This window comes from Danio rerio, chromosome 25 (assembly GCF_049306965.1).
Source record: "Danio rerio strain Tuebingen ecotype United States chromosome 25, GRCz12tu, whole genome shotgun sequence".
Classification (NCBI taxonomy): Eukaryota; Metazoa; Chordata; class Actinopteri; order Cypriniformes; family Danionidae; genus Danio; species Danio rerio.
In genome coordinates, this window is record NC_133200.1 from 9,719,939 (window position 1) to 9,742,500 (window position 22,562).

The 22,562-nt window shown below is 36.1% G+C and overlaps 1 protein-coding gene across 1 annotated transcript in view; it reads left to right on the plus strand.

Annotated features, from left to right (window-relative positions):
- The first annotated feature begins 314 nt into the window (after positions 1–314).
- accs (1-aminocyclopropane-1-carboxylate synthase homolog (Arabidopsis)(non-functional)) overlaps positions 315–22,562 on the plus strand; it is a 28,448-nt gene continuing 6,200 nt past the window's right edge. Inside the window, exons 1-10 of the mRNA NM_001014323.4 lie at positions 315–1,177; positions 4,424–5,043; positions 10,243–10,302; positions 12,694–12,764; positions 12,889–12,958; positions 13,064–13,130; positions 14,144–14,241; positions 17,819–17,896; positions 19,055–19,155; positions 21,232–21,321. Of these exons, the coding sequence (NP_001014345.3) occupies positions 4,903–5,043; positions 10,243–10,302; positions 12,694–12,764; positions 12,889–12,958; positions 13,064–13,130; positions 14,144–14,241; positions 17,819–17,896; positions 19,055–19,155; positions 21,232–21,321 (776 nt within the window). The 5' untranslated portion in view covers positions 315–1,177; positions 4,424–4,902. The remainder of the gene's footprint in view (positions 1,178–4,423; positions 5,044–10,242; positions 10,303–12,693; positions 12,765–12,888; positions 12,959–13,063; positions 13,131–14,143; positions 14,242–17,818; positions 17,897–19,054; positions 19,156–21,231; positions 21,322–22,562) is intronic.

A 22,562-nucleotide genomic window follows, 5' to 3' on the forward strand; every position in this document is an offset into this window, starting at 1 on the left:
TTTGATAATGACGATTTTACTGGATAAATTGTTTTTTGTATTTTAAAACGAATTTCCCTCATTTTAATATTAATAGTGTATTTGAAGGGAGTTAACCAGGCCCTTTTACTCTTATTATTAACTTACAAATAAACAAGCGAATTAAAAATAAACATGTAATGCAACGCAAACACGCTAGTGTAAGCACTAGATGGCGCAAACACGCAACAAACCCGAACCTTGCCCCAACGTTCAGCGCATGCGCAGCGCCGTTCTTTGTTGTCACGGTCCAAATTTATCCCGGAATAAGGACAGCACGCATGTGCCGTGAACCCGGATGTATCAGGACTTGTTTGAATAAAGAACAAAAGCAACGGGCTGGAAATACAGCCAGACTGTCTTTAAAAAGTAAAGGAATCTGCTTCCAGTCCGGGTAAAGTACAAGTGCTCGTGTTAGATGATTGATGATTACAGGAACTCACAAGTGGGAGTTTTAGCGTGTTAATGCATTTGCTTTTATTTACGCAATCGCAGTCGCCATACCAATGCATGAACATCCTATAAATACAACACCGTAGCTTTGTTTGTACTGCTGCAATGCATCTGATTCACGTTTACGGTAAAAAGTATGAACGCGGCAGCAACTGGTCGGAGCCGGAGGTCTTGGAGCTGTTGCAGATCTGGTCGGACGTTCCTGTCCAAACCGAGCTAGTGACCTGTCTGAGAAACCAGCATGTGTTCAACAGGATCGCCAGCACTCTGCGGCAGAAGGGCATCAACCGGACAGGGGACCAGTGCCGGGAGAAGATCAAAAAGTTGAAGCTGGAGTACAAGCAGAAGACCCTGCGATCCGCGCGGTATTACGAGCTCATGGAGCGGGCGCAGAGTAACCGATCCGCCGCCACTTCAGGCTCCACTCTGCCTTTATGGGGCGGTGCGACGGGGAACCAGGTGATCGGACAGCAGGGGTCAGAGGCTCCCGGGCACCCATCCAGAACCGTCGAGATGCTGGAGATCAAGACGGAGGTGATGAGCTCGGACGATGAAGCGGCTCAGCCTGAGATGCTGTATGAGTTTGGACCTGTTGATGAAGATGAGGAGGCCGGCGGGGAGCACAAACAAGCCGTGCAAAACGCGGAGGAGAGCGCGGAGATGGACGGAGAGCAGGGAAACGCGCATGTCATCTGTTCCCCATCAGGTATAAAACACGCTGTGCACGAATAGAGCTGCATGATGTACACAAAATGCACTTTACAGGCATGTACACCTTCATTCATACTGTATATACATATAGATGCATAGAGAGATGGTTATAGATATAGGCCTAGATATGTAAATGCATATGAAGCATAATAAACAATGATGTTTAAAGGGAAAGTATTTTTTCTGCTTAATTCTACTCATTTTATATGCATACTTTCCCCTTCGACAATTAATGTAATACCATGTTATTTATTTGAACAATTCTTCATTCATATCCCATGACTGCCAAGGTCATTCTTGCAACTTTTAAAATTCAAATGAGCACAGTTTGCAACATCTTATTTAAATCAATCCAATAATGCAGTTATTTTGTATGCACATTATGCATTTATTTAGCACATTTATTATGTAATCTTCAGGACATTCAAATGATGCGTTTAATTAGTAAATGCATTTTGCCACAATCAAACCCTTGACTTTGAGGTAGCCCTAACGATCATGGCCTCCCAATCATCCCTTTCCACCGAATTGGCTCTATCACTGTCTCTCCACTCCACCAATAGCTGGTGTGTGGTGAGCGCACTGGCGCCGTTGTCCTGTGGGTAGTCGTCGCATCATCCAAGTGGATGCCGCACACTGGTGGTGGTGTGGAGAGACCCCCCCTCATGATTGTGAAGCGCTTTGGATGTATGGCCATACACAATAAATGCGCTATATAAATACACATTACATTACATTACATTACATAATTTTATAAGATACTATTTTGATTGAGCTGTTCAAAATAAAAATTTTACCTCAAAAACATCAATCAAATACTGTGTCAGGAATATGTGCAAATATATGTGATGCTACTTAGTGGCACTGTGTAATTCTTAAAATTACACAATGAATTTAAATGACATTTTGACAGTCAACATTTTGCCATCATTTGCGTTAATTGTAATACAGAATGTTATATTATATACTTTTTTTGCCACACATTGAAAATGAATAGTGACTTCATAAATATGGACAAAAAAAAATAATGCAATAATTTTCATTTATCGCTGCGAATGAATCCGATTACAGTTGGATCTCTTAGTGAGGGTTGAATATGATCAGTGGAGTTTTTGCTTTGACGGACATAAATTAGATGAACAGTTATGCCACTGTTTGTATTCTCAAAGCAGATTATTTATTTGAACAATTCTTCATTCATATCCCATGACTGCCAATGTCATTCTTGCAACTTTTAAAATTCAAATGAGCACAGTTTGCAACATCTTATTTAAATCAATCCAATAATGTAGTTATTTTGTATGCATGTTATGCATTTATTTAGCACATTTATTATGTAATCTTCAGGACATTCAAATTATGCGTTTTATTAGTAAATGCATTTTTCCACAATGAAACCCTTGACTTTGAGGTATCATACATTAAGTCCAATGGCTACCGGCTTCCAACATTTCTCAAAGTGTCTTCATTTGTGAAAAAATCATAAGGGTTTGAGGGTGAGAGGGAATTTGTCATTTTAAAATAAGACTACAGAGAAAAACACACACCTGTCATATTCAGAATTTTATGCTTTTTGTTTTTTTATAAAGTTATTTTTGTAAAGCGCTTTCAGTATTTATTTTTTCACACTTTATCAGTGAGTGTCTGTAGGTTTCAACACATTTTCAATGCCCGTTTTCTCCAACTAAGTTTTTTAGCTTATGCAAATGCAAATGATTATGCATGCACATATTTATTTAAATAATGCATAATTTGCATATTTGACCATACAATTTAAAGGGGACCTGTTATGTAACAATTGTGTGGCAACAGTCATATGTATACATGTAATATAATATATATAGTTGAAGTCAGAATTATTAACCCCCCTGAATTATCTACCCCCCCTGTTTATTTTTTTCCCCGATTTCTGTTTAACAAAGCGAAGATTTTTTCAACACATTTCAAAACATACTAGTATTAATAACTCATTTCTAATAATTGATTTATTTTATCTTTGCCATGATGACTGTAAATAATATTTGACAAGATATTTTTCAAGACGCCTCTATACAGCTTAAAGTGACATTTAAAGGCTTAACTAGGTTAATTAGGTTAACTAGGCAGGTTAGGGTAATTAGGCAAGTTATTGTATAACGATGGTTTGTTCTGTAAACTATCGAGAAAAAAATTAGCTTAAAGGGGCTAATAATTTTGTCCTTAAAATAAAAAAATAAAAAAACTGCTTTTATTCTAGCCAAAATAAAACAAATAAGACTTTCTACAGAAGAAATAAAATATTATCAGATATACTGTGAAAATGTCTTTGCACGGTTAAGCATCATTTGGGAAACATTTAAAAAAGAAAATAAAATTCATAGGGGGCTAATAATTCTGACTTCAACTGTATGTGTATATCAGCTGGTAAAAATGGTAAAAATGTATTTACTTTAATATTTTATAGTCTCTGCGGAAGCACTTGACATTCTCCCTTTATATATTGTCATCAGACTGGGAAAGTACCGACCATTAGCAAGATCTCACTCACATTAGCATATGATGTTAGTCTTGTTTTTGAATCTGCCACTATGCTGACACAGGCGTTTGTAGCTCTGCCTTCTTTTAAAAAGAGCACAGTCTCATTTGAATTAAAGCGACAGTTACCAAAATTCCACAATTTGGATCAAAGCCTGAAATGGACAGTTTCTCCTGCTTCACACATGGCTTCAGAATCAACGCTTGACAGAGGGCATGTCTGAAGTTTGAGCTGACGTGATCGGCATAACAGCGTTAGCCAATGAAATTATTCCGCAATCGACTACTGTCTGAGCTGGTGTATTTGCATACAGCGATCTGACTGGCTGACGCTTTCATTGGTGCTTGAAAAGTTCAGAGAGTCCCAACTTCTGCTGTGAGCAACAACACTGAAAAGGCACCGATGGATCCATATGCAGTTCGGCAACGCCTGACCTCACCCATTCAAATTGAATAGTAAGGGTTGATGCTGACGCCCCTTGTGAATGTGGCGTTTCAAACTGTAAAGGTTTCAACATTATTTGTGTGGTAAACTCCACATACACACTCTAGGGACATCAGAGACTTTACATATTGTAAAAAGGGGCATAATAGATCCCCTTTTAGAATACTTGTGATAAAAAAAATGATTGGAATTGTTAATACACTGGGAAAGTATAGTTATAACTACAGTATGAGTGAATTATTTTATCCTGTTCACCCAGTTTTTCCTATCACCCCACCATAGATTGCAGTGACCAGAACATGACGGGTTCCTCAGGTGCGGGTGTATCTCCCGCAACAGCTCCCATGGCGATGAGAGATGGTGGAGGTACCCATTGCGACCAAGAAGGGGTTTCCGGATCGTTCCATCAGAGGAAGCGGCGCCGGGTGGTTCGCCCAAATGACGGGGTGTTATCCAGCGCTCTGGCTGGGTATCTAAGCTGGCAGCAGACAGCAGAAGAGCGTTTCCTCGCTCTGGAGGAAGCCCGTATGCGGCAGGAGGCTCGGGCAGAGGAACGGAGGGAGCAACAGGAGGAGAGACGCGCCAAACAAGAGCGAGACCACGAGTTTCGTCTCATGTCTATGTTGACCAGAGTCCTGAACTCCACACGCGGGACTGAAGACCAGAGCGCCAGCACCAGCAGGGAAACCGTCCCCAAACCCAGCTCCTTGCAAACCTTGTTGCCACATTTGTTACCCAACAGTGCCAAAGCTGTTCCCAGCATGCTCTTGGGGGATCAGACTCCCCAGTATAACCCGTACCTGTCTCGTCGTGGAAACAGCATGCGGATACATCAGGGAATCCTACAGGAAGGATACAACCAGTATCACGCCAACAAACACGACGAGAAGTCAAACCCTCATGTAAGTCACCTTGGAAATAGTAATGCTTTATTATTATTGTTATTATTATTATTATTATGTTGTTAGTATTTAGAAAATGTACAGTACAGTGTGGCCCAATAAAGGGATAGTTCACCCAGAAATAGATACTGTCATCACTTGATCATTATTTGCTTGTTCAAAATCTGTTTGAGTTTCTTTTCTTCTGTTGAACACAAAAGAAGATGTTTTGAAAAATGCTGGTTTTTGAAAATTACCGGTAATTTTCCTGAAAGGTCTGTATGTGTGAACAGGCCCTTTTTGAAAATAATGGTAAATTCATTCTGGCTATTTTCCGGAAAGAGAAGTTGTAACATTACCGGTAATTTGCCGGAATGCTGCGCTGTGTGAACGCAGAAGGAAGATTGCCAGAAAGAGCGTGTGCACGTCTAGAACGTGCTGACGTAAGATGTCTACTTTAGCCAATCAGAACAGTCAGACGCATTCACGTCTGCGCGGTTTATGAAAATAAAAGCCTTTGAATACTTTTCCAGACACATTCAGCTGCTGGATGTTAGTCAGAAAATGTTTATATGTTTATCTTAATGCCAACTGTTTAAATAATTATCGATAATTTGCTTATGGTAAGCCGTTGTTTGTTTACCTTCAAGCTCTGCTTCATTCAGTTGCGTGACGTGTCGCGTGTGCCCGTGAAGCAGCACCAGCACACACACATATCATGTACATCTCGACATGCAAAAGTGTTCCTCTATATTTTCATCGAAGTTGTTCACAATACTGATCCATTCACAGAGTTTGTAATGTAGTCAAATGTTTACAAATACAAGCCCAGCCATTTTGAGGTCATTTCTGGTTAATGATGTCAGAATTTACCGGTATTTTGGAATAGATGTGTGAGCGGTCTTTTCCGTAAAAATTCCGTAACGTCCTCACCTGTGTGAACAGCGCTTTTTTTTTTTTTTTTAAATTTACAGGTAAAGTCGTTCTGTAAATTTTATGTATCACTGTGTGAAAGGGGCTATTGACTTCCATAGTCAGTTTTTCTTCTTCTATGGTAGTCAATGGGTCTCGTTAACCTGGGGTCCGTTCTTCGTACCTCGCTTAAATGATCTTAGATGATTTGGCAGATCCTGGATCTTTTAATCTTGATAACTAATCTCTGGCTAATTTGGTTCTTCAAACAAGTTCGCGAATCAGATGAGAATGTCTGGATAAACTGATCTGAGATCGCTGCGTGTGTTGTGAAGGACAGATCTATTGATCCTCGAAATCATGATCAGCAATGCAGCGATTGGCTGACGGCATAGCAGCGTAATGACATCATCTGATTAATATTCAATTATCCACGTAAGCAAAATTACATCAAATTAGCAGTAAACGGTTTGTTAAATATGACACGCGATAACCTTCCACATTTGTTGTGAGCTGCAGGCTTTACACTTTCATGTGTGAAGTGTATCATCATGTATTTCAATGCAAATCAATGTATTTAGTTCTACATTTAGAAAAGTTTTTTTATTCGGTGTAAAGAATAACTGATTGTTTACAAAAGCATTTTTATATTGGTAAAGGCTTCTGCAACTTTTGTGAAGCATCAAATCACTGGTATATTAACTATCAAAACATGTTCATGACTGCATAAATGTATTATTGCTTTAAAAAAAAAGTCACATATAGTGCATTTCTATTATACACAATTTGTACTAAAGCGATCTAAAAAGTTCATATCAATAAGTTTTCTCTTTGCACCACCAGGTGACAGTCTTTGTACTTTAATTTCGAGGGTGCAGATTGCATTTTTTATTTAGCAAGTTTTATTAATATATATAACTTTATTTATTTTATTAATAACTATAACTTTATATATTTATATATAGTTTTAAAAATGTACCATTTTCCCAAGTGTATAACTACTACTGTAAGAAAATTCGGAACATACTTTCGGTATTATCTTTGCTTGAACTGAGCCGATCTAATCCTGTTTACGTGAATTGAACCTGCTCCCGATCAGGTTTGACCTAGCAGAACTGTTGTTATGACAACAACTCTCGGATCAGCTTTGAACAACGAAATGATCCTGGATCGTGTCAAATCGTCAATATCCAAATCCAGCTAACCGAGTAATCCACGTACGAAGAACGGACCCCAGCATTCTTCAAAATATTTTCTTTTGTGTTCAACAGATGAAAAGTTTAAAAGCCACTCAAGGGAGAGTAAACTATGAGGGAATTTTCATTTTATGGAGTGAACTGTTCTTTTAATAAAACATTTTGGTTTACATAGATTTCAATTTTACTTTCAAACAAAGTTTTTTATTTATATAGAACTTGTTTTAGAGGGAAAGAAGAATATACACACTGCTGTAAGATTCTTAAAATATTAATAATTCTCTTCAGAAATTATGCATTAAACTATTTAATATGCGAAGGGAGCTTTACAAACAACTACCTGAAGAAGATTACATATTTTAACAAATTAACATATTTTAATGATTCTGAAAGATCTGTCTTTGAAGACTATACCAATGAGTAATTATACAAAAAATCGTATTTTGCATCAATTAACGTATTAAAATAAAAATGCTTTTAAATTGCAACCATGTTTCGTAACATCACTGTATTTTTAATCAAACAAATGCCAGCTTGGTGAGCAAAAAATTCTTGCAAATGTGTTTATAAAATCTTCCAGACCTCAGTCTTTTGAACAGTAGAGTAGATTCTGAATATAAGTTCTAATTAAAGTGCACAACTGGTTTCAAAGACTTTAAAACTTAATTACTTTATTGAATTAAATATTGAATCTTTAAATGTAAATTTCTTCTGCACGTCCTTTTTTGCACAATGTTTATTCAGTTCCCCCTCCTTAATCTGTTCATTTTCAGTCATCTTGCAGTGTGATATTAATTTTTAAATCAGTATTCAATATAGAGTCTCGTTGATGTGATCCCATAAAAGCTGCTTAATTGACTAAACACTTGCAAAAAGACACACTGAATGTCAAGTTACTGCCTATTAGAGCTGCAATGCTGCACGATTCTGGCTAAAATGAGAATCAATTCAATTCAATTCAATTCAGCTTTATTTGTATAGCGCTTTTACAATGTAGATTGTGTCAAAGCAGCTTCACATAAATGGTCATAGTAACTGGAACAGTGTGGTTCAGTAACTGGAACAGTGTGGTTCAGTAACTGGAACAGTGTGGTTCAGGTTTTAGTGTTTAAGTTCAGTTCAGTTCAGTTTAGCTCAGTTCAGTGTGATTTAATCATTACTGAGAGTTCAAACACTGAAGAGCAATTTTTAAAAAAAAATCTGTAGATGTAAAATAAAGGTTAATCTGAGTAAGCTATTATTATTGGTATTCTCAAACAAATGATAAAACAACAACAATAATATTAATATTATGTGTATGTCTACTCTGATGGTTATAAAGCTCAATTTTGTGTAGACTTTGAATGGAGGACTTAAAGGGTAAAATAGGTGGCTAAAATAATTACATCAGCATATAATTATTCATAATTCTGATGTTGAGTTATTATGTTTGAGATATATGCTTGCAATCTGTCACTGACATTATTAGACCTTTTATTCACTGGTAAAATCAGACATTTGTCATTTTCAGTTTCGAAATCACAACTCTAAAATGCGACACGATTATTTAAATGATGTGCTGTTCATACTTCCCGCGCGGCTCCCAAACGATCACTCTGTGCCACAAACTGAACGTTATTTACAACTTTGTTACCTGTTCATCACAGCCTAATGCAGTTCTGTTTACTAAAGTATATGCGCCCGCCCTCTCTGTGTTAACAGCTCACGGTCAGCAGCTCATGTCACGTGTGACTTCGCGGCCGCTAATACATCATTACATAAAGACAAAAATGACATTTTGGGGAGAATTATACCTTATAAATGCAGTATGTGACTCTTGCAACACCATTTGGAAGTGCCCATGTCACTGAGCAACGTATGTGAAACACTGAGAAGACTTGTGCAGCCGCCTTTGCTCCTCTCCTGAACTTGAAAATATGATTGACAGAATTGTTGAAATGCTGGATTAAGATCGTCTAGGGCAGGGGTCTCAAACTCGCGGCCCGCGGGCCATTTGCGGCCCTCAGTGCAATATTTTGTGGCCCGCGCCGACCGCTGTACACTGACAGAATCAGAGGAGCGGGGAGAGAGAGCGCTCCCCGCTCCGCTGATTCTATCCGTACACAGCGGTCACTGGCATTCCCCGCCCGCCGTGTAAACAAAGGGGCGGGGATGCCGGTGACGTCACCACGCACCCCGCCCCTTTGTTAGACGCTGTGACGGGCGGGAAGTGTAGGAGGGAACTCGCGCCGGCCAGAACCAAGGTAAGCTGTTCCTGCCCCTGCCTCCCACTTAGCTACCTATCTGCAGCCTGCCACCTACCTAGCTACAGCCTGCATCTTATATATATTATAGGTAGATACAGACTGGCACAGACTGATGTGACTGGAGTGGGGTGGGGGTGTTTTATTTATACATATATACGCCTTTTTTTAGGTGAGGGAATGGAAGTTTTGAGTGTGTGAGAAGTGTGTGAGAAGTTATTCTCCACCTTGAACTTCAATAAGTCAAAGTACAGGTCTAGACTTAATGATGATCATCTTCAAGCCATACTGAGGGTCTCAACTGCTTCCGCTCTAAAGCCAAATGTGGTTCAGATTTGTGAGAAGAAGCGCTGTCAAGTCTCTGGCAGCAAAGAGTAGGCAAAAGATGCCATGTTCAGAAGAACTGATCATAATCTTCACTCAATGTTCTGTTAATGTTCAGGACACTTCATGTTCAGATGAAATAATTAAAACTGTTAATAATGACATTTGAGGACTTTTTTTTTTGTGAAATCCCTTATGCGGCCCAGCCTCACCCAGACTTTGCCTCCTGCGGCCCCCAGGTAAATTGAGTTTGAGACCCCTGGTCTAGGGGATCGAATCGAGATCGCAATCTTTTTTCGATTAATCGTGCAGCTCTACTGCCTATCTACAGTCCTTTATGAAAACACACACTTGTTCTGATGCTACAGGCTGTTTATAAACCAAGTTATGTTTTTAAATGTGTGTCTCGGGGGACGCAGAGGCCACAAGTCCTTTGGGGCTTCCAGGAAATTTATCTGCAAATCTGTGTGGTTTGTCTCATTTTAATGCACTGTCTCTCACTTCTGCTGTGCGGTAATTTCCTGTGGTTTTATTCTTTCTTTTAGGGTATAATAAACCTGGGAACCAGTGAAAACAAGTTATGCTTTGACCTCCTGCAGAAGAGGGTAAGATATGTGATTTGCTTGGTTAGCATTTATTAGCAAATACTGTATCTTTCTTTTATTATTATTAATAATAAGCAGTGTTTTTCTTTGCTTCGAGGGCGGTGAAATTGGAATAAAGCTTTCTTTTGATAGTGAAAAGCCACTCAAAACATCCTGGCAATTACATAAAAACAAGCTAAATGGCACTGATATCAAAATAAAAGTAAAGACCACTTGGCTAAATATCGATCTAAATTTATTAGGAATGGCCTAGCCAATGTCCTGATGGCAACCCTCTTAAGTTTTGTTGAATCAAGAGCTTCTTAAATTGTGATATTAACATTGTAGGCAAATATGAAATACTGCGTTTGGAAGCAGCTGTTTAAGGGGTAGTTCACCCAAAAATGAACATTTCATGACCATTTACTTGAAGTTGAACAAAAAACAAGATATTCTGAAGATTAATGGAGAAAAGCAGCCATTAACAGTAGGAATAAGAAATAATAAATATATTTTTTCAAGAATTTCTTCACCTTTTTGTGCTTAACAGTTTGTAACAAGTGAGTAAATGATAGAAGGCATGGTCCTAAGCAACAAAAAAAACAGCCATTAAGGACATTTGTAGAAGATTTCAAGCAAAATGTAGAAAAAACACATTTATGCAAATGCTAATATTATGTCATTTCATATAACTTTTGGCCAGTATGTGGCACTGCTCTCAAATTCTTGTTGTGTGGTTAATTCTGGGTGAAGGACCACACTGTATAAATATGGCAAATTTGCAGAAATTGCAACTCCATTTAGTCATCATGGTATCAGCTTTGAGAATGATTTAACAACTCTTTGAGCTTTTAAAGGTGCAGAGTTCACTAAAAACGTACAATTCTTTCATCATTTATTCACTCATTGGTCACAAACCTCCTTAAGTTTCTTTCTTTTGCTGAAGAAAAAAAAAGAAAGAAGATATGTTGTAAACCAGTCACCATTGACTTGGATAGTATTTGCTTGAATTACTATGGAAGTCAATAGTTGCCGGTTTCTAACATTCTTCATTCTTTCTTTTCATGTTCAATAGAAATAAAAGAACTCATACATGTTTGAAATCAACTGAAAGTGAGTAAATTTTGGCTGAACAATTCTTGTTGACCTTGTTGATATCAACATGCACTGAAACAAATCTCTAAAGTTATGCCAAAATATTTGTAAAATAAAGCATTTTACTACAAAAATCTTAATGGGTGGCATAGTGAAATCGTCACCATATGTAAAGAGACCTATGTTATGATTTATTTATTTTTCGAAACTTTCAGAATTTGATTATTTATTTTTATTTATTTCAAAAAAACTTTTCTTTTTCTTAATTTTTTTTCATTTTTTTTTGTATTTTTTAAAAATATATATTTTTTGTTTTTTTTTCAAACTTTCAGAATAATTTTTTTATTTGTAATTTTTTGAAAATTTATTAATTTTATATTTTATTTTGTTATTATTTATTTATTTTTCAATACTTTCAGTATTATTTTTTATTCGTAAAAAATATTCTTTTCTTTTTTTATTAATTTTATATCTTATTTATATTTATTTGTAATTATTTATTTATTTTTTAAACTTTCATAATTTATTTTTATTATTTTGTAACAAATATTTCTTTTCTTAATTTTCTTTGTTCATTATTTTTAAATTTTATTATTATTTTTTTAAATATTTAAATAAATTTTTAATGTACTTATTTTTCAGAAACTTTTTCAAAACTTGCTTTCAAAAGTTCTAAGCAAATATGTCAGTTTTGGTAAAAATAATTTGAACCATTGGTTAAACGAATGCATGGGGTAATCGCAAAGTGAAGAGTGGGTGGGGGTGGTGGGGGATGTGGAGGGGGTTGTTTTGGAGGAGGGTCTGAGTGTTGGCGATCGAGAAGTGAAGGGGCACTTTTATTCATTTGAGGGACATTTTATTCAAAGAGAAAAAAGGTCATGTGCAGTGCACAGGTTGAACCCTACATGTGCACGTGCGTGGTGTGCCAAAATTCATAACTTTCCTATAAAGCAGTAGTGTCCAAACACGGTCCTGGAGGGCCAGTGTCCTGCATATTTTAGTTCCAACCTCAATTAAACACACCTGAACCACCTAATCAAGCTCTTTCTAGGTATACTTGAGTTCCAGGCAGGTGTGTTGGAGGAAGTTGGAGCTAAACTATGCAGGACACCGGCCCTCCAGGGCTGAGTTTGGACACGCCTGCTATAAGGGGTTTGAGCTGCACAGACATGAAATGGAGAAAAAATTAAGACACCTTATTGCTTATGATGTTATTACAGCAAGAAGTCCTTTTAGAAATCTTCAAAAGTTATGGATATTACACAGTACAATTGTAGATGCCCTTTATGAGTAACTGATTCTTGGTTTCTTCAACAGCTAACGCGACCTGACATGTTAAACATTGAACCTGCTTTCTTACAATACCCTGATTGGAAGGGCCACAGTTTGTAAGCATACTTTTCTATACAAAAGTGTTTCATTTCCTGCTGTAATTTTGACTTCCATGCTCCAAATTAATCTTTTAAATTCACAGACTTAAAGTTCTTGTTTCTGATTTTCTTTTTACCAAAGCCTTCGAGAGGAAGTTGCTAAGTTCCTTTCAGACTACTGCTGTTCTCCCAAACCTCTAAAACCCGAAAATGTGAGTTTTTTTTAGCACATCAGCATGATTTATTTCTGATTGTCTTCCTTTTTCTGTAAAAAAATAATCTGGACCACACACTAATTTTCATTAGTTCTTTTGTAGGTTGTTGTTATGAACGGCTGTGGGTCTCTGTTTTCAGCTTTGGCAGCTACTTTATGTGACCCAGAAGGTAAATATTTATTTATTTATTTATTTATTTATTTATTTATTTATAATAATCAGTGTGTTTTTCTTCTTCTTCATTCTTGTAGGGTAGTAAAATTGGTAAAATTCTAGTGAACAGCCACACCCTGCCAACTAAATAAAAACAAGCCAAATTCATTGTGAATGGCATAGCCAGTGTCCTGAAGGCAACCCTCTTAAGCTTTGTTAAATCTATAGCTTCTTGAATTGTCTTATTATTAAAAATGAACATTTCCTCACCAATTACTTAAAGTGGTTCTATTGGTAAAAAAAAAAATGCAATTTGAAAGATTTTTTTTGACACAACAGCCACTCAAAACATCCTGGCACCTAAATAAAAAAAAAAAGTCCTTTAAAGGCAAGTCAATTCACTTTGCGGCCATCTTTAAAATTCCTCTCGGGCGCTCTGTTTTAACGGGGAAACATCAAATTCTCCAAAACAACTTGCCAAGCTTACTATTAAATTTCATATTACAAATCACCAATAAAATTAAACAACAACTGTGTCTTTTTGTTTCATTTCTAAACATTCGAATCACACAAAATCTGCAGAAACTCACATCTGATTCGAGCCACTCCCCAGAGTCGTCAGTCTATAGCGATCAATGATTGCCTCCTGTAATAGAAGGCAGGGCTTTATTCACCATATTGACAGTTACACTTTTCCCCATTCAAAACTATACGAGTGACACGTCTTGCGTATTCTATAGTCTTTGACTAAGCTAAATAACCAATAGCAAAAAAATAAGTGAATACCACTTGGCTAAATTTCTTAGCAATGGCCTAACATATGTCATTCCTTTTGATCGCTTTCAAAAGGGTGACCACAATTATTAAGCGATTACAGTCTAATACTAGTTTATTCATTTTTACAAATTAAAAATAACGTTTAAAAAGATACTTTTGTAAACATTGAAATTGAACAGTTTTTGATGGTTAAATAGAAATAAGTTGGCTTTACGTGTCTGAGATTTTTTCCTGATTGTGAATGTTTTACAGATGCAATTCTCATCCCATCGCCCTTCTACGGTGTGATAACGGAGGATGTTGACTTGTATAGCAGCGTCAAACTACATCATGTGCCACTTTATAGTCAGGTGCGTAGCAATTAGTGTTGTTATGATACTGTAATTCGATACCGATCGATAATGTAATTTTAAAAACGTTAATTTCCTGCGAACATCTGAGTGCTGTGAGCTTGTTCTCAAACAGTGCTGATTTGCCATTGTGTTCACATGCTCAACAGAAGTGACTCTGATTGGCTGTGAAGGTCATCAGTTCACCAAACTCCGACACTGGATCGTTTTAAAGCCGCGAAACATCAGCAGATCACTCATTTGTCAGCTTATAGACAAACCAGCTGATCAACGTGACTTTGAAACGCTCCTGTATCTGCGGTTACACTCTGTAAACAGCGGTAACATTGGTGAACCGATGACCTTCACAGCCAATCACAGTAATTTCTGTTGAGCTGGTGAACACAATGGCAAATCAGCACTGTTTAAGAACATGCTCAACAGCGCTCACATGTTAGCTGGACATGGATGTTTTTATAATTTCAATATCGATTGGTACTAAATTCAAGTAACGTGACAACCCTAGTCGCAATATTTGAGGTGTAAGATTTGATCTTGTATCTTTGGGTTGTAATAGAGCTTTCCTTTAAGCTCAAATTTTTTTTGTGCAGCTATGCTTCTGTTTCAGGGTATCCGCGGGGTCTTAAAAATTCTTAATGTTTTAAATTTGAAAAGCTCAAATTTAGGCTTTAAAGTCTTAAATCTACTGAAATATGGTGTTGTATGTCTTGAATACTTTTAAATTTGTCTTAATTTTCCTATGTCCATATAAAGCTACCCAATTGGTTAGTGGTGTAACGGATCACAAATCTGCAGTTCGGATCACTCTACTTTTTTTTTGTCACGGATCAGACCAGTTTTCGGCTCAGCAAAAAAAGGGAGAAGATAAATGTCATTTGCTTTCCATTTATACAAAAATATTACTGCAAAAAACATTGCTTTTAACATACAAAACTTATAACCTGTAATGTTAATAAAAATAAAAATTAAGAAAAACAGCTGAATAAAGAAAAGTATTCAATACCAAATAAGATATTTGCTACTGTAGCTAATAATGCTAATAAATTCTAATAAAAATAGAAATCTAACATCTTGTACAACATTATATTTATCTTCAATTAATGATTCAACAATTCTTACAAAACTTTTTCATTTTAGGTGTTTTACTTTTGAAAACCTATTCAGTGATATAATTTTGATGGTTGTTTGTCGCCATCTGTTGGTTGATTAATGTAATTGCTTTCACCAGCGTCAAAAATTCATGTTCATTCATGTTCATTAAAGAGCCCATATTATACATGAAATAGGGTCATATCTTGGTTGTAAGGGTCTCCAACAACAGTTTAATATGCATGCAAGGTCAAAAAACACTTTCGTGGTCTTATAATCTGCATTTATTTTTACCTAATTATCCCAGCGACTCCCGTATGAATCGTCCAGTGATTCATTTGTTCCCAAACCCCTCCTTAGCGCGAAGCTAATCTGCGCTGATTGGACCGATGACAGTCTGTTGCGATTGGTCGACTGCCTTCAGTCAGAGAGTGAAATGCCAAACAGCTAATCAGCAATATAAAAGTAATCACAGTTCATACACGCTCGATAGTGTAGGCGTGGATTTTAGCTGCCAGTGGCTCAATGTAAATACAGACGTTGGACTTAAATTCAGACGACTAACTATTTTATTGAGCAAAAACTCCAAAAACAGTTGAGGAGATCTCCTAGCTTCTCACTCTGCTCTTTTCACAGACACACACACACACACACGCACTTAACCCTGCTCCGGATGCGCGCGCGCACACACACACACACACACACACACACACACACACACACACACACACACACACACACACACACCTCCGGACGACAGCGCGCGCACACGCACACACAGACACACACACTACTCCCCGTCCACGGAGCTCCGTTAACAAAGCAGCACACGTCGCGTTTTTAACGTGACTTTGCACGCGATAAGAGAATATAGCCAGTTAACCTGATACAGTACACGCGGTAACAAGTAACAAATCACAAGTAAACACATTTGCAACCTAGAGTCAACTTTAATCGCACGTACTTACACTTGAGAAATGGAGGAAGAAAAATCCATCCTGACATGTCCAGCAGTAAGTTACTCTTTACTGATCCTTCCTTTAACAAACGCTGATGAAGTATTTTTTGTAGCATGTAGTTTCCAGAAGTTTCCAGTAGTTTCTAACTTCTTGGCTATAATGCTGAGGTTTCATCTTTGGGTAGAGACTCAATATATCCATCTGCAGTGTGACTTCAATCGACCGGCATGTTTGTGTGTGTGTGTGTGTGTGTCTCTGGGTTTCTGCGTCAGAGGGCGGGGCCTCAGGTTAGAAATCTCCCGGGTTTGCGCGTGCACGTGAATAACTTGGTTTCGTTCGTACGTCATGGCGAAACACCTAATGAATCGGTATCAAGGCAACTCGTTTGAAGCACTATGAGTCGACTCTTTTATAGATGAATCAACAGTTTTAAACACTGTACACTAACAGATTTAAGCCTTAGCTGGATACTTCACTTCACTTAGAGCTGTGTTACACACTACATGGAGGGGAATTTTCAAAAACCCATAATATGGGCTCTTTAAACAGTGATGTTAATCTTCACTATAAACATCAGCGTTTATATCTGAACTTTAAACTGTTCTCTCAGTTCTTCTGTGTTATTTAATTGTTTGTAACTCACTGAGAAAGTGTAAAAACTGAATCTCTCGATGCAGATTTGAATGCAGCACTTTGAAGGATTAATAAACATATGCAAATCATTATCATTTGTCGTTCATGTTGCGCGGGTTTGAACTGAAATCACAATCTTTTAATGTTTAATCATGCAGCTTTACACTGAATGCATTAATGCAGGCTAAACAAGCAGTGACAGAAAACACCTTTAATTAATAGCTAAAGCATTTAGGTAGGTCCCACCACTACATTTCTGTCATCATTATATCTTACAGGGAAGCCAAAATGCTTTCATACATGAGATTTGAACGACGTGGGAGACTTGCAGTCTCTCTGCAATTGTTATAATGTTAGATTAACCTACAAGTTAAAAAAAAAAATTCTAATCCGCAAATCAAGTGCGTTTCGAACTGTGGTTTGTGATGCATACGGATCAAAAGTGATCCGTTACACCCCTACAATTGGTACAACCAACAATCCATCTAAAACAAAAAGTTTAACAAAAGAAAAATTAACAGATTTACCACTATGGTTTAATTGTTTCCCTTACATCCTTACAATGACATTTAAAAAGTTTTCTATGTATAAATGTATGTTGTGAAAAAATTTAGTGTATTATATTATTTAAAACTTCTGAAAAGTATTGTTTATATATGTTTTGACATTATTTAAAATATGTAAATACCTGAATTTTCATTTTAATGGGGCAAGTAAAAGCATATTCCACTTGTTATTACAAAAAAGAAAGAGCTTTAGCCCTGCAAAAGTCTGAGATTTCATTCATAATGGTCTTAAAATATCTTAAACTTGACTTGTACTACTTTACGTTTACTTTGAATACTAATTTGACTGCAGAAACGCTGTGTTTATTCATCCATTTATATGTTTTACAGCCCAGAGGAAGTGATGTCAGACCATTCCAGCTTACCGTTGACAAACTGGAAAACTCTCTCAAAGAGGCCAAAACAGAGGTATTTTTTGTTAAACAGGTTTTTTCTTTTGCTTTTGAACATTTTTGCACATAGACGACAATATGCTATCATGCTGATCTGATGAGAAACAGCTAAAAGGGAATTATCTGAATTATTGAATTATCTGCCATATTTAATTCACCCTTCTTGTTTATAACCTATTTGAATTTCTTTTAAGATATTTGCTTGCTGGCATCCATTTACTCCCATACACATTTTTTTTGTACTGTGGAAGTCAATGAGCGCCAGCGTTCTTTAAAATATATGTTTTTGTGTGTTCAGTAGAAGAAAGAAAACTCAAAGGTTTAAAATCTCATAAATAAGTTGGTGTTGGTGAAGTTTTTTCCTCGCTGCTGTCGCACTAGCTTGCATGGTTCTGGATCTGTAGAGCTGCGCATCGATGGATTTGCTCTTCAGTGTTTGGACTCACAAAAGTGATTATTAAACCTCACTGAACTGAGCTAAACTGAACTGAACTTAAACTTGAAAACTGAACTACACTATTTCAATTTACTGATCTATTATGTGAAGCTGCTTTGAGACAATCTACATTGTAAAAGTGCTATACAAATAAAGGTGAATTGAATTGAATAAGGTTATTTAAGTTTTTGGGTGATCTATCCCTTTAAAAACACTGCATTATGCCAGGCCAGTAGGTGGCAGTGTTGCGCTGTAAAGAAACAATGTGCTTGTGCACCAATAATCCTGCAGTCTTTCAGCGTTTTTAGAGTTATCAAATGTTTAATCATGCCTATATATTCTCCGTGCTCAGACGCATAGTGTTGCTTTACAGCGCAACATTCCCATCTACTGGCCTGGTGTAATACAATGTTTTTAAAGGGATAGTTCACTCAAAATATTAAAATAACCTAATTTATTCTATCTTTTGTGGTTTTAAACCTTTAAGAGTTTCTTTCTTCTGTTAAACACAAAAAATATATTTAGAAAAATTCTGGCACCCATTGATCTCCATAGTAATTTATTATATAATTTACTATGGAGGTAAATTGGTGCCAGCAATGTTTGAAATTTATAAACTTGCGTTTGTTGAATTTTTAGTTGTGGCCCCCAAAACACAATTGTGTAGATGAAAATGGCATTCTGTTAGCATCCCCCTAAAATAAACACCACTCTTAAAATTGTGTTTTGGTTGTACAGGGATTGAACGTCAAAGCTCTTATCCTATTAAACCCCCACAATCCCCTGGGAGAAGTGTATTCGTCTGAAGAGATGACCGGCTTTCTACAGTTTGCCAAAATGTGAGTTCAAGCATTAGCTCTCAAGCACATCGTTTCATTCTTATTGAGTTATTTGAGGCCCCTGAAATTTGACCAAAACTTAAATATTCAGGGTTATTTAAAAGCTGGAAATGATCATATTCCTCATATATGTGATTTATATGCAGTATTTTACATTCATTTAAAATCATTTCAACAGTGTTGCACAAAAAGGGACATGTTTTTTGCTGTTCTTCTTCTGCATAATGGAGCAGTTATATGCAGTTTATTTTCTCAACACATTAATTAATTAATTTATTTTAAGAAAGAAAGGAAATTTAGATAAACGTTTTACATATAAATACAGATGTATTAAATACAGATTTATATCCGGTTATCCTTCATTTGTTTATTTAATACTCAAACGAAATCGAAACTGTTTATTATTAATTTATTATAACTTAATTAGTTATTTAATATTACAGTATGGTGATTATGATGATTATTATTAACATTGATCAAAATATAATGTTTGATGTTCTGCATAACAATGAAATGTGTGAATATTTGGAACGATGAGCAAATAATTAAAATTTTAGCATTGTAGATCTCTTATTTAATTTCAATATAATGTTTAGTCATTTTATTATTTACTAAATACACAATAAATTTGTTTTTATTTATTTTATTTCAGTTTTTATTTTTGTCTGTTAGAAATGCTAACTTTGCCAATGCATTATTTTAAAAAAAATGTATTTATGTAAAATATTTTATTTTTATTTTAAAAAAGAAAACGTTTGATTTGGTTTTACAATTAACATGGACTAATCTTTTAATTGTTTGGACACTATTATTATGAGGGTATCTGCGGGGGCTTAAAAAGTCTTAATGTCTTAAATCTCAAAAGCTTAATTTTAGGCCTTAAAGTCTTACATTTACTGAAATATTGTGTTAAAAGGTCTTAATTTTCCTTTGTTCATGTGTAGCTACCCAATCTGGCCATTGACACCAATGCAATCACCAACAATCCATCTCCATAAAACTTTTAACTATTTATTTAATTGGAGAACTTTTAAACATTTGCTGCTGAGGATACTGACCTGACCTATATTTTTTATTATTAAATTATTACTATTGTAGACTTAAGTTTTGTACAGACAGCTATGCTTTGCTTTTCTCTTGATAAGGATTATAGGGTTTGAAGTTTAATATATTTGAAAATTAATAAAAATATTTAAACTAAATTATTAGTGTATTATTAAAAGTATAAAATGTAAAAAAAAAATTTCATAGGGCTAGTGAGAATATTTTCTAACTGGTATATTTAAAAAAGTCCTTAGTATTTAGCCCTGTATAGGTTGGACAAATCCATTTTGTGCAATGTAAGGGGCTTTACATTTGATTGACAAACGTACAATGACTAAAGGGCAATGTTAATAGTTAACATCAAATTACATTCATTACATCCGTTACATACTATTTTTCAGCTTTTAAAATATTTTTGTATGGGTGGTAGTCTTGGGCGGTAATATGGCATACCATGGGATCTAAAAATAGCAACGGTGTCAGTTTTAATACCGTTATACAATCATAAAATAACAATGCACTTATATAGGAGACAAGTATTAAACATTAAATATTATTTATTTAATTAATAGTATTTAGTTTGGCGGTATTTGCAGGGAGACGTGGTAAATACGATCTAGAGGTCTGCATTCCCGCTGCTGTACTGCGGGAGCCGCGGGACCCGACCAGAAAATTTGTATTAAAATTTGAATACCGTCCAATCCTAGTGGGTGGCCAGTCTTCAATCTGAGTAGGCCAGATCGACCCTGGCCCTTATGTAGCCTTGCAACTGCTTGGTAGTATGTAAAATGGCATTCTTCAAAACCTCTGTGAGTTTAGAACAGGCTGAAAAGGAGCAAACGATGCAAAATGTCAATGTAGCTTAATTGTTTTTGCGTCTCTTGCTTTTCCAGTTGCCCTTTGTTTTCCAAATGTTTCACATGCTTCATTAAACTGCACATTATTGACAAGAAATGACATTTGTGTTCTTGAATGTCATTGGAATTGTAATTTCTGCCCTCATTTACTCTGTTTCTGTCTCGCATGCTCCAGGCACCAGCTTCATGTGATCGTGGATGAGATTTACATGCTCTCTGTGTTCGGAGAGAAGCACACGTTTCGCAGTGTTCTCAGCTTGGATGGGTGAGAGTCGTGCTCTTTTATTTCTGTCTTATATTTTAATTTGCTTAATGAACTAATATGCCCTTGAGCTGATATTGAACATACTTCATTAAGCGTCATGGAGAATTGAATCTCATGTTTAATGAATTCAAGTCCAATCCTTTAAAAGTCTAATTCACCCTAAAAATGTGTCGAGCAAATTGACTTTTTTTGGCTAAAGTATTTTTAGTCGTAATGAGATTAGAGAATGCTTTTGCTTTGGGCTGCTTGTAAGGTAGTGTGTTGGTTTTTTTTAGCACATGTGAGATGATACGTTGCTCAGTTTACCCACATCTCGGGTACATGTGTAATATTTACTTAGACTGATTATAATTAAAGTGAATGAAAAAATATATATGACATCTCTAAATATAAAGCAAAAAATTCACATATAAGGTTTTTTTGCTTCTGCGAATGAAAATAGTTTTAAATAAAGCCTGAGGGGACCATTTGCCCAGTGTGTGTGTGTGTTTTGTTAATTAGTTATTGAATAGATCTAGTCAATTAATGATTGATTCAAAAAAAGTCTGAATGAATCAGCTACTTTGAATGAATCATTTGAATGAATGGCTTAATAGGTCACTCAAAGACAGAGACCAACTGGTAGTTTTAGTGTCATATTTATTCATCCATATCAAGCTTGACCCCAAAAATGAACATTCTGGCATAATTTACTCACTTTTATTTACTTTCCAATTAAAGAATGATATTTTGTAGATTTTTTGAAACGGGTAGTCATTGACATCCACAGGACATCATACAGCCAAGACGTGTTTGGCGCAATGTGTTGCTTTTTTTCAGACAAGCGCAATTCTAATTTTCGTAGAAAGTAAAGAGGCTGAATGGAGGAGGCTCGTTCTCTATCCTCGTGCTGCAGATGTTCTGTTAAACTGTATTCTCGCTAGTGAAGCGTTCAGTTTTTCCACTTACAAAGTCCACCATGTACAGTAAATAGCAAATGCACCATAGCGTGATGCGACTGACTCTTAAAGGGAATGGGAGATGAGATGCTGATTGGTTTATTCTCAAAACACACCCATAACTCATTTAGAGAATAAGCTTAACCCTGTTAGGCCATACGCCGTGCTGCAAATCGTATTTTCCGTCATAGATCGTTAAAATAGAGCCCATAGTGTTTTTTTCCTACTATGGAAGTAAATGGCTGGCATTTTTAACATACTTTAAATTATCTTCTTTGGAATTGAACAGAAGAAACAACTGGA